Consider the following 12384-nt stretch of genomic DNA (forward strand, 5'->3'; position numbering starts at 1 on the left):
ACCCTATGAATGTTATAGGATTTTCTTAGGCAAGAGATACTCAGAGGTACTTTTGATAGTTTCTTTCAATGAAATATAGACTATAGTCTACCTGGTATACATTGGCTGACTCTGCTTAGCTTACAAGATCAGATGCGATCTGGTACCTTTAGAGTATTTATTTAGGCTTATGCTACACCTTTTTAATTTGGAATTAAAAAAGAATTACCTTTCCAATTAAGGTCATATGTAATTTCACTCATATTGAAATGTGTGTATATGAAATTATTAAATTGATGTATTCAGACTGACGGGGTACTCATGACCCAAGTTGGGAGTGGGGAGAGAACCTCATCTTAATATGATACAGTGAGATATCCACCTTATCTAGGCAATGAAATATTAGATTTGAGAAGTAGGATAAGGAATAACCTATTTGCCTTCATGATCTATCCTTCTCTCTTTCCTTATACACTCAGCTTCATGGAATGCTATCTTAACCAGAGTACAGATATCATGTCCAAACAACATGTGTACACATTTTGAGCAATTCCTTCAAGTCAGGGTAACAAAATGGGGTCAAACCATGTTTTACAACCTCAACATGGTGGTCTTATTCAAATGACAATTTCTTTGTTCAGTCATTGTACAAATGAGTTCAAACTGGGAAGTATCCCATTCCACATGTGTTGTGAAAGTGAAAGAAAGACCATAGCTACTCCAGAACCTCCTCTAAGCCATGATATAGAGAATTTAAAAAATGACTGCAGGATTGTTTATATCCGTGGTTCCCAACCTTTGGGCCTCCAGGTGCTTTGGACTTCAGTTCCCACAGTTCCTAACAGCTAGTAAGCTGGCTGCGATTTCTGGGAGTTGACGTCCAAAACACCTAGAGACCCAAAGGTTGGGAACCACTGGGTTATATCGTACTTTCCTATTATCAACAAATAGAGCTCAAGATCATTGTCATGTCATTTTTTATTTTATTCATTTGAGCAAGGGAATTAGAAAAAACTACACCCTACATTTCACAGATAGATTCATAAAAATAAAAAATGTCAATTGCACAAAACTCATAAAACGATTCTGAACTTTTCAGACAGAAGAAGAGATTTCACACACTTCAGGAGCCATAGAAAAATAAGAGTAATGTGTTCAACAACACAACAGGGTTTGTCACCAAGGATCTATGATGCAGGGCCTGGGGTTTGCATAGGCACACGCACTTTCCCAACACACTTCTCAACATATGCTCTCACACATTATTCAGGTCTCTGATAGTCTCCACTGTGATAAAAATTACTGGTGGCTAAACAAAATTTTCAAAAGTCAAGGAGCACTATGCCCATTCTACTTCCAATAAAGCCGATCAGCTGAACTGCAGAGAGAAATAGGTGAGTCCCTACCAAATTTGGGAGGTCCACAAATGAAGGCTGCATGCCAGGTTTCGTTTGTTTCATTAAAAATATCAACAAATGCAAAGTAGAAAACTTCTAACTGCTAAAATAAATTTAATGTTCTAGAGAAATAATACTTTTCCTAGTTTTATCTTGTTCTACATTACCCAAATAATATATCTTTAACATGAATTCATTAGGGGCATCTTTTGTTGTTTGATATATTAGCCTATGGGAGTGGGATAAGATGACAAAACAACAATAAAAAATTTAAAAAAAAAAAAAAGATATATTAGCCTATTTAGATTTGCTGAGACAACTTATTTAACCTTCTCTGTATTTGACATCCCAATAGCCTCTGTTTTTGTTACTTGATTCAGCCACAGAAAAGGGTTTTTTATTGCTCTTTCACAGCAATATTCTATTTTCCATTTCCCTTGCATCTGTGTTTTTGGAACAGTTTCTCTGTTTTCTGAAAAGTGGTTGACGAAAATGATAAACAGGCGAGTACTTGCCAAAGTGACATTGCAATGGGAGAAGATGACTACTTTTAGAGACTAAGATAATATCCTAAATCAGCTTAACATGCAGTTTTCTCAACAAAGACTTGTAGTTTATTAACTACAGGTGGATTGGGGCTGGAAGGGAGGTTTTAATTTTAATTAATTAATTAATTAATTAATTTCCAATGTTTCTATCCCGCCCTCCTCACCCGAAGGGATTCAACAAACTTGGAGATTTGATGAAGGAAACACTTACCTGGGGGTGAATTTTCCAGCACTTCAGCTTGGTAAGAACTCTGAGTAAAGAGGGGACGGTTATCATTTTCATCTGCTATTGAAATCACCAGCAACTCAAAATCCTAAAGTTGTGTGAATAAAAAGGAACATAAGTAGGAAGGCCTTTTTTCAAATACAAAACCAATATGCAGTTACCTTTATCAATAATATCATCTTAGATCTGTTGTGAAAAGACAACTTCTCACAACATGACTGCTGAAAAAATGCATAGCTGTCAGCACTGTTGTTGTTTTTTTAACTGCTGAAAAGGTGTTGGGTTAGATTCAAAATCTGTCTGTTTCTGAAAACCATGAGAGAGCAAGGCTCCCTTATATGATGCTGACATAATTTTAGACTTTATTGCAGAGTGGTATTATCCCGTGATCAGGAATAGCGGCAATTTATCAGCACAGTGATCCTCCTCATTATACTGTTGCTGGCATCGCGAAACTGCAACACCTTAGCAGTGTGTGATCCGGTGGTTGTACTTCTGCATAAGTGCCGTAATTCTCCCTTCCTGAAGTGTCACTTCTCCTTTTGATTTTTAATTTTTTAAAAAGAAACTTCATATTTCTGCAAAGTATGGGTACATTTTTTAAAATCTTTATTTTTTAGCGAGGGAAAAGTGGCAAAGGAGGACAATCCTGCCTCCAATCAAGCTCTGAGGATAAAAAACAATGAGAGCAGTTTTCCATTGAAGTAAGAAAAGAAAAATCAGTCTCACAGAGGGGGGAAATGACACTGGAAAACAACTTTGTCCGTATGGTTAACTTTGCCAAGCATGGAGTGCTTAAATGGGCATGTCACTGATGGCACTGAATTCCTGTTCTGCTTAATAACAAGTTTAATATTAATTGTTGCTCCATTTATAGAGAACTAACGTGAAGATTTGATATTGGAATAACTGTCCTTAAAATTATCCCTTTTAATTTATTATTTAGACATATTGGTAGTATTGCAGAATGACATTATCCCTGCTATATCATGTAATAGCAGAGAAGATCAATACAGAGAGTGTTGTCAAATATTTTCATGGTGTTTAAGAAATTCTGAAACACCTATCTTGAAAAGAGAGAAATTGAGAAAAGAACTGAGCTGCTAGAAAAAAATTAATCTTGGCCTAAAATTTTTTTATGGGATTTTCTAATACAGAAAGCAACATATGGGTCTGTGTCTCGTTTTTATTAAGCAGTACAGTTGACTCTCTGAATCCATGAATTCTGCATCCATGGATTGCACCACCCATGGCTTGAGAATATTTTTTAAAATTCAAAAAGCAAAAACAATTTTGCCATTATAAATTAAGGGTTAGCATTTTTCTAGGCCATTATATATAATGAAAGTTGAATATCCACGGATTTTGGTATCCATGGGAGGTCCTGGAGCCAAACCTCCAGTGGATATCAAGGGTTCACTGTATAACACAAAAGCCTTATAGTAAATCAATTGCACTATTAAAAAGTGAAGAAAGAGGAGTGTATAATTACCCGCCTCGCGTTGCGTGAATTTTCTGGGTTGTCCTTCACTGTCACTGTCAGTCTATATTCTGATACCCGCTCTCTGTCCAAAGGATGGTTTACGTAAATAATCCCAGTCTTGTTAAGAAACAAAAGAGAGAAAAGGGATGCGGAATCGAAGAGATGGCACTGTTTTGTTTGGTATCTATATTAAGCAGAGTGCAGTGGAACTAGTGCAACATGGGCTTGTGGTAGAAACAGGAGAAATGACTCTGCATGCTCTTGTAAGATAAAATAAGAACACTTATGTTTATTGTCTCAGGAAATTTACCTTAGGATAGAAATTGAGATATACAAACAATTGACTTATATTTTGGTTGCTACAATCCCTTTAAGATGGCATTTGTATGTGTGTATCAGTTGGTGACCATGGATGGTTCTTCTGTGACAAAGGAAGATGAAAGTGTAATTGTAAAAATGAAGCAAAACGGTTGAGCACATCAAGGAAAAATACAGAGAGATGGCAACAAAGGGCAGACATTCTCTAGTTTTCCTTCTCTCACTATACAAGCACTGATGTGTCTTTGCTTGCAACAGTTTCATGATGACAAATGACTGTAATAGCTATACAATGAGGAAGTCTGGAGTGGTATCATTTTAAGAGGTTCATTTCTCTACCTAGATCAGGGTGGTTGTTTGGTAAGGCAACAGTTGTTGCTTTATGAATCCTGTCAAAGGCTTTCTGCTAGCATGCTATGACAGTGGTATGAACTCTGAACTCTTGAGACATGGCTTAGAAAGAAGCCTTACATAGGCAACAGACACTGAGTCATGCTGGCATAAAGCCACTCAGAATGTGAGAGGATCTATGCATTGGTAATGCAGAAAAAAAAAGTGAAACCAGATTTTAAAACCATTATTTGCTTTTGAATGTCAACAGATCCCCAGAAACAAGGAACTTCTTGGTTTCTGGTGACTTTGTTACAGAATCAAGCTCAAACTTCTAATAAAATTAGGAGTAAAATATTGCAGTGGACAAAATCCTCAGCTACACTTGCTATTAGACTCTTTTGAGGGGATCCGAGAGGCTTCTTGTTAGCAAAAATGGGATGGAGTGCTTCTATGGTCAATTTACTATAGATTATGAGAAGATGTTGCCTGTTGACTAATGATGACCCCATGAAATTCATAGGGTTTTCCTAGGCAAAGAATATTCAGAGGTGATTTTTCCAGGTTCTTCCTCTGAAATATCACCTACAGTAGGGGTGTCCAAACTTTTGGCTTCCCTTGCCTACACTGGAAGGAGAAGAATTATAACTGGACAGATATAAAATGCACTAACAGTAACGATAGCAGATGAGCAAAAAAAGTCTGAGCATAATAATCCTAATCTGAGAGTCTTTTAAAATATTCAAGAAGGTCTTCTGCCTGAACTGTTTGCAATTATAAGATGAATTATGGATAATATTTGTGGATGTAACATTCCATTCTGTTCCATTGTTGCTAGAACCACACAACCGAATTACAAATAAATAAATAAAATTTCACACTGTTTTAAGTAAGTTTATGATTTTGTGTTGGTCAGCTTGCGGCCCATAGGCCTTGATTCGGATAAGCCTGAACCTGCAGCATCCGGTATTCATTGGTAATCATCTATCCAAGTACAATCATCATAAACATAATCATCGGCGATCACTTGTGTCTATGTATGATTGCCTTCCAAGTGTAGGGTCTTGGAGGTGGATCCGTAGATGGCTGTAGAGACCTATTCTTGGACTGCATCTTCTTCCACAGTGAGGACATCAATTTCCAGATGGAAGGTGGTCCTAGTCAGGGTTGGCTTGGTGATCAAGCACTCAGACAACGTGGCCAGTCCAGCAAAGTTGATGGTGAAGGATCATTACTTTAATGCTGGTGGTCTTTGCTTCTTCCAACATGCTGACATTTGTCTACCTGTCTTCCCAAGAGATTTGCAGGATTTTTCAGAGGCAATGCTGATGGAATCATTCCAGAAGTTGAGTGTGATGTCTGTAGATGGGCCACATTTCGCAGATGTATAACAGGGTTATAGCTTTATAAACAAGCATCTTGGTATCCCTATAAATGTCCAGATCTTCAAACACTCTCGGCTTTATTCGGAAAAATGTTGCATCCGCAGAGCTCAGATAGTATTGTATTTCAGTGTCAGTATTGACTTTAGTGGAGAGATGGTTGCCAGGATAGCAGAAATGGTCAACATTTTCTAATGTTACACCATTACTCTGTATTACTGGCATTGCAGAGGGGTTGGCTGGGGCCTGCTGAAAGAGCACTTTGATGTTCTCGATGTTCAGTAAAAGGCCAAGCTTTTCCAATGCTTCTGCAAAGGTGTTTAGAGTGTGACTTGTAAGTCTTCTTCTGAATGATCACAGACTACATTATCATTAGTATATTGGAGTTCTATAACAGATGTTGTTGTGACCTTGGTTTTGGCTTTCAGTTGCTAAGGTTAAATAGCTTGCCATCTGTCCAAGTACAAACCAGGGCTGATCATGCTTAGCTTCTAAGATCAGACAGGATTAGGTGAATTTAGGGTATAGACTCCTTATATGTCATTGTCTATTGTTCTTATGTCTGTCTAAATAATAACAGACTGTAGATTATGTATGGTGGCTGCAATCATTTCAAATTCAAATTAATATGAAATGTGAATGCTGGTCAATCTGAGACTACAGAGCAGAAGGGAAGCCCTTCAACTTTTGGAAAAACATCATGTTCCTTCTCCTTTTCCCAATTTTGTCTTATATTTATTAGACTGAGCCCCCTTCTACACTGTCCTTATATCTCAAGATCTGATCTCAGGTTGTCTGCTTTGAACTAGATTATATGAATCTCCATTGCCATATAATCTGGGATAAACAGATAATCTTGAAATAAAACAGAAAGTTAGTTAAAAAAGAAAAGAAAAAGAGGCTGATGCAGAGCTTGTATTTGTGCCAAAAGTCATGATGCAAGAAATCCTGTGTGTATCCTAGTATGTCAAAAGAAAGCCTGAGGACTTACAGTGCCATTTATGTAGAAAGCATTGTCTATATTCCCTGCTGTGATGCTGAAGGTTAAAAGAGCATTCCTGCCATAGTCAGCATCCCTGGCAAAGATGCGGGTGACAACACTGGCGATGGGTGCGTTTTCTCTGAGAGTGAGATTCATCGGTAAGTTCAGAAGGACAGGATCATTGTCATTAATGTCCAGGACTCGCACTCCCACCACAACCTGAAACAGAGAGGAGGGAAGATGAGGAGCAAAGGAGGAGACCATTATGGTAATCTGAGACCATTATGACAACAAATGGTCACCCAAAGAATTCTTCCATGACAATTTCATTCTCCAGGAATAATACCCTATGGATTCACAGAGAGACTACCCAGGTTTTCCATAAGCATCCTCTTGGATGATTAATTTTCTTTACCAATTTTCTCTCATGGAGGTTTCAAACCTCACCTTTGCCATCTGACCCCCAAACAACCAAGACTTACAGTGGAACTGAGAGGAGGCACACCCCTGTCTCTGGCAGCAATGGTGAGGTTATAAAAAGCAATGTTTTCTCGATCAAGCTCAGCATCCTTCCGAATACGTAGCTCTCCTTCAACAGGGGAGATCACAAATTCTCCTGGAAAGACGGACAGAGAAGAGGAGGAAGAGGAGAGAAGGAGTAATAAGTAATGTGATTTGAAAGGAAGTTTACTATACAAAAAATTGCAGATATTATTACTTCTTGTTGTGTCAGCTTCACAACATTATGAACTTAGCCCTAAGATTTTGTGTGCATGCCTATGGGAGGCAAATTCAGCTGAAACTTGCTTGTGTACTTGACTAAAAAATCTGGAAATTTAAACTAGGCTGGGTACTGATCGTGTATGAAATCTGAACCAGTTATATCCTCTCCATTAGTTTTATTATTTTAATTATATTTTATTTGGCCCCCTTTTATGCTGCCAAATATTCATTTTCCATGCTGAATAAATGGCAAAAACTAGCAGAGAATTTGGTTTAGTTCTTCCAGAAGCTGAACTAAAAAAGACATGGGAGCCATTCTGCTTTAAGGGGATGACAGTAGAAATGGCCACAAGAGGGAGAAGAATATGAACTGGAGCCAGGATCCACATGAAGGGGATAGGATTGTGTTCCTGATCTGATTTAGCTTCTCTGTGTAACGTTTTTTCTTACTGTTTTGAGAAATACCACTGAAATGCCACAACTTCCTCTCTTGTCCCTTTTTTTTTTTTTGCTGTTTTCCTGATTTAAAAATGTATGTAAACCTAGGAAAACCTATTTTCCCCCAGTGGTAGCAATAAATTTAAAGGAAGAAAATGTTTCCCAAAACAAACAAGCAAGCAAGCAAACTGTGAACGTCCAAAAAGGCGAGAGAGAGAGAGAGAGAGAGAGAGAGAGAGAGAGAGAGAGAGAGAGAAGAATCCATGAGCAAATCAAATCTGTACTCTACCTAGAGCTTAAAAAAAGACTAAACTGAACTGTCATACTTTGGACTCGGGACAAAATAAAATAATGCTTGGTAAAGTAGAATGTAGTAGAAAAGGAAGACCACTACAGATGGACAGATGCAATAAAGAAAGCTATGGCCCTTAGTTACCAAGACAGGGAGACTTGGAGTTCTGTCTTGACAGCAGTTAACCAAAGCAATCCCACACCTCATTCCCAAGTCCACCAAATACATCACCAAATGTCTGGGCCTGGGCCCAAACAATAGTAAAGGAAATGTGATAATACTTCTGGTCATGCTAAAAATAAAGCTGTAACACATGTAGGTTGAACCATAGGGAAAATGGATTCCCCAACACAGGCCTAAGGACCTCATCACATTAGAAAATGTCAGGATCCTAGGATGCTTCCTGGACACCGGGAAGACAGAGCCTGCCGGAGCCCATCAGACAGCGTATGGCTACTTTTGGCAGGGCTCTGTGGTTTCAGCATCCTAGGATGCTGCCCAGAGAACAAAGGAGGCTTCCCATGTTCTCATTAACAAGAAAGGGATGAGTGAAGGGAAGCTGAGCGGAAATGCTTCCCCCCGTAGGATGAGCGATGTACGGTGTGGGGCACTGGTTTCCTTTGCTGCCCAGCAGATTCACCCTGTTGCTTGTTTCAGAGGGTCCCGAGGGAAATATTTTGGAATCTTCCAGCAGCAATGTTTTGGTTTTGCCTGGTGGTTCCCAGGAGAACGGTGAAGGCTGTTCCCATGGGAACCTGCCAGAAGTGCTGTCTGAGGAAATTGGGTAAGACTAATGTTTATTGAGGTAACAGAAATAAGAGCTATGTCAAAAGGGTCGGCAATTAAGGACTCCCTTCTCCGCTGGCTCAGAGATAAGGAGACCAGGTGCAAACAAAGTGTTCTCATGGGAGGGATTTTTGCTTTTTAAAAGTGGCTCATGTTGATACAATCATTGTGAGAGCAACACTGTTCGGGTACAGATCTCTCCGGAAGAGCCGTGGAATTCATGTAATCATCAAGTGTCAAGCTGTTTCTGTGTTTTGATTTTGCGAGGCATAGTTTTGCCTGTCTGTGTTTCATGTACCTTGCCTTGGAATTACAATAGAGTCTCGCTTATCCAACGTTCTGTATTATCCAATGCAGTCTGCCTTTTAGTAGTCAATGTTTTTGTAGTCAATGTTTTCAATACATTGCAATGTTTTGGTGCTAAATTTGTAAATGCAGTAATTACTACATAACATTATCATGTATTGAACTGCTTTTTCTGTCAATTTGTTGAAAAACATGATGTTTTGGTGCTTAATTTGTAAAATCATAACATAATTTGATGTTTAAGAGGCTTTTCCTTAATCTCTTCTTATTATCCAATGTTTTCACTTATCCAATGTTCTGCCGGCCCGTTTATGTTGGATAAGCGAGACACTACTGTACATAGTTTTGCCTGTCTTGGATCTATGAACTCTGTCCTTGTATATTTTGCTGGATTTATCTTAGATACTTTTTCTGAAGGGATTTTTAGGGACTCTTGGCTCTCATGGACATAACCTAGTGAACTTTGATTCCTTTTTTATATTTCATATATTCAGCTTTTATTATACTCTGGTTTTAATAAACCTTTACATTGGATTGGGGCCCCTGGTGGCACAGTGTGTTAAAGCGCTGAGATGCTGAACTTGCGGACCAAAAGGTCCCAGGTTCAAATCCTGGGAGTGGAATGAGCGCCCGCTGTTAGCCCCAGCTCCTGCCAACCTAGCAGTTCGAAAACATGCAAATGTGAGTAGATCAATAGGTACTGCTCCGGAGGGGAAGGTAACGTCGCTCCATGCAGACATGACGGCCACATGACCTGGAGATGTCTATGGACAACGCCGGCTCTTCGGCCTAGAAATGGAGATGAGCACCAACCCTCAGAGTCGGTCACGACTGGTCTTAACGTCAGGGGAAACCTTTACCTTTACCTTTTTAACATTGGATTATCTGCACAGTTTGTGGTTTGTGGCTCTAGTGCAACATGACCATTGAACAAAATGGCTAGGGCTTCTTGGAGTTGGAGGCCCAAGCAGCTGGAGGGTGCAGGGTCTAGGTTTATATTTTATATTGAGTTGTAGAATGTCTTATTCAGGTCCTGGGAGTCATTATCTGTGCAAGCAATGTGATTTTGTTTTTTGAAAATTTATTTCTTTTCACAATTTCTTTTGATTTAGCAGATTAACAAATTGAGCCCTTTGAGATTTTAATGGGTTAATCCAACAGAATTTTACTGTATTTTCAAGGGAAAGTTTTAATCATTTTATATTATTATCTACTCAGGTGTTTCAATATAAATGACTATACACAAGACTTCATTTAGAGGACTGTAGTACATTAAATGGCTTGAGATAGATGGTGGTGATGGGCTTTTAAAAGACAGGCCTCACCTTACTTAAGTCACTGCTATGTTTGAAAAAGGACCGCTCCTTTCACTTGAAAACAGGAGAACTCTCCACCACTGTAAGATAGTATCACAGTCATGCCCCTTCCAGAGCATCTGACATACTTTTTTGTGTGAGGTGAACTTGCAAAACCTCAAGCACCTTCTACTACTGCAAATATGATAGACATGCAATGTTTCCTTTCATGGCGGATGCTGCTTGTAACAGGATTTCCTGGTGTAGACACTCCAACTTCTCAGAAAGAGGCCCCTTAACAGGAAGGTCTTTTAAAAAATCTCCCATTCAATATCCTAAGACATTTATTTTCCCATACTCTTTCTCTCTCACTTGCAAGTCTGTGCATTTAAAAATAATCTGTCTCTTTGTATTTGCACTGACTAGCACTGTGATTTCAAAAGCATCCTCTAATATGAATGAACTTAAGAGAAAAATGCTGTTTTGACATTTAAAAACCACCTCCATTCTAAAACCTTTGAGTCTCATGCAAGATACCTGTTACCCTACCTTATGCAAAATATGCTTAGAGCTGAAATAGGGGAAAACCTAGCTGAGTTTCATATGTCAAAATATTAACAGCCTATTGAAGAGACCCAAATACTAGAATATTTGTTCAAGGAGTCAAAGTTCAAGGAGTAACTCAATAACAAGATATTATCCCAGGAATGTTATTATAAGTACTATTAGAAGTACTTTTTGTTTTTGACCTATGTTAGTTGTCTCAGGGCCCTTCCATACTGCTCTTTATCCCAGGATCTAATCCCAGATTATCTATCTTGGAATATATGAGTTCCCACTGCCAAATAACATAGGATAAAGGGGAAGCGTGGAAGAGCCCTCCATGACTTAGGGCCTCTTTGCACCTGAAAAACCACAACACCTTATTTGCACTGTGTTTTCTGGATTGCAAAGATCCTATACTTGCTTTATTAATGCCACATGCAGCATATAACATTGGTGATGAGTTTCTCTTAAGCTGTCACGTGTTTCCCTTGAGCAAACTCACTTTAGTGTGAGGTTGCTTGCAAACCTCACCCCCCCCCCCCCCACTCTCCTCCCATTTACACTATTGATAGTCACATGGTACTGGCTCCTTCACTTTTTTTTTCCTCCTATCATGTATCCTAATATACGTATTTCCATCTAAGTTGTCTTTAGAAATTTTTGTGAAGGTGCACTAATGCTGATAGCCTAGTACTTTGAGTTAAGAGTTTAATTCGTTCCGTGACTGAGCTCTTAACTCAATCTGCTCTTATCTCAAAGCAATTTTAGCATTGAAATGCTATTAATCTATTCCAGCCCCCCGAACCCCTCCATTTTTGTTACATGTTTTAAAATAAGAAAATGTATTTTACAAATGACACATATTGTATAAATGCACATTTACATGGAACAATAAAAAAGAAATATCAGCTTTACAATGGCAGAAGCACAAAGTTGTGGCAAGGAAGCACAAAGTGAAGAGGCAGAAGCAGCATTTTCTTCATACTGTACTCATTCCAGCCTCCCTCCTTTTCTTGTTCTCTCTCCCTCTCTCTTCATGAAGCCAAACATACCAGGAATAAAAACCACACAAAATCAACTAACCCAAAGTTCCTCAAAGTGGACAAGAGCAAAGCAGACAGCAATCTGCCAAAGTGGACAAGAGCACAAGGCACAGAGGCATAAGGCACAGAGGCTGCTCCCTTGAAGCCCTAAAGCCCTGTACTCTTGCGCTAGCGCTCCCTCTGCTGATAGCTCTTAACTCAAAATGCTGCTTGTATGGCAAATCAAAACTTGGGCCAAGCAACAGCTCTTAACTCAAAATACTCTTAAGTTGGGACACTCTTAAGTTGAGGTTCCACTGTATACTGATCT

The 12384-nt window shown here is 38.9% G+C and overlaps 1 protein-coding gene across 1 annotated transcript in view; it reads right to left on the reverse strand.

Annotated features, from left to right (window-relative positions):
- The window catches only part of cdh23 (cadherin related 23), a 669485-nt gene that overhangs the window by 37942 nt on the left and 619159 nt on the right, over positions 1-12384 (reverse strand). Inside the window, exons 41-44 of the mRNA XM_008106631.2 lie at positions 7128-7261; positions 6655-6864; positions 3643-3750; positions 2136-2238 (exon numbers count right to left, since the gene is read on the reverse strand). Coding sequence (XP_008104838.2) covers positions 2136-2238; positions 3643-3750; positions 6655-6864; positions 7128-7261 — 555 coding nt within the window. The remainder of the gene's footprint in view (positions 1-2135; positions 2239-3642; positions 3751-6654; positions 6865-7127; positions 7262-12384) is intronic.

Source organism: Anolis carolinensis, chromosome 3, assembly GCF_035594765.1.
Source record: "Anolis carolinensis isolate JA03-04 chromosome 3, rAnoCar3.1.pri, whole genome shotgun sequence".
Classification (NCBI taxonomy): Eukaryota; Metazoa; Chordata; class Lepidosauria; order Squamata; family Dactyloidae; genus Anolis; species Anolis carolinensis.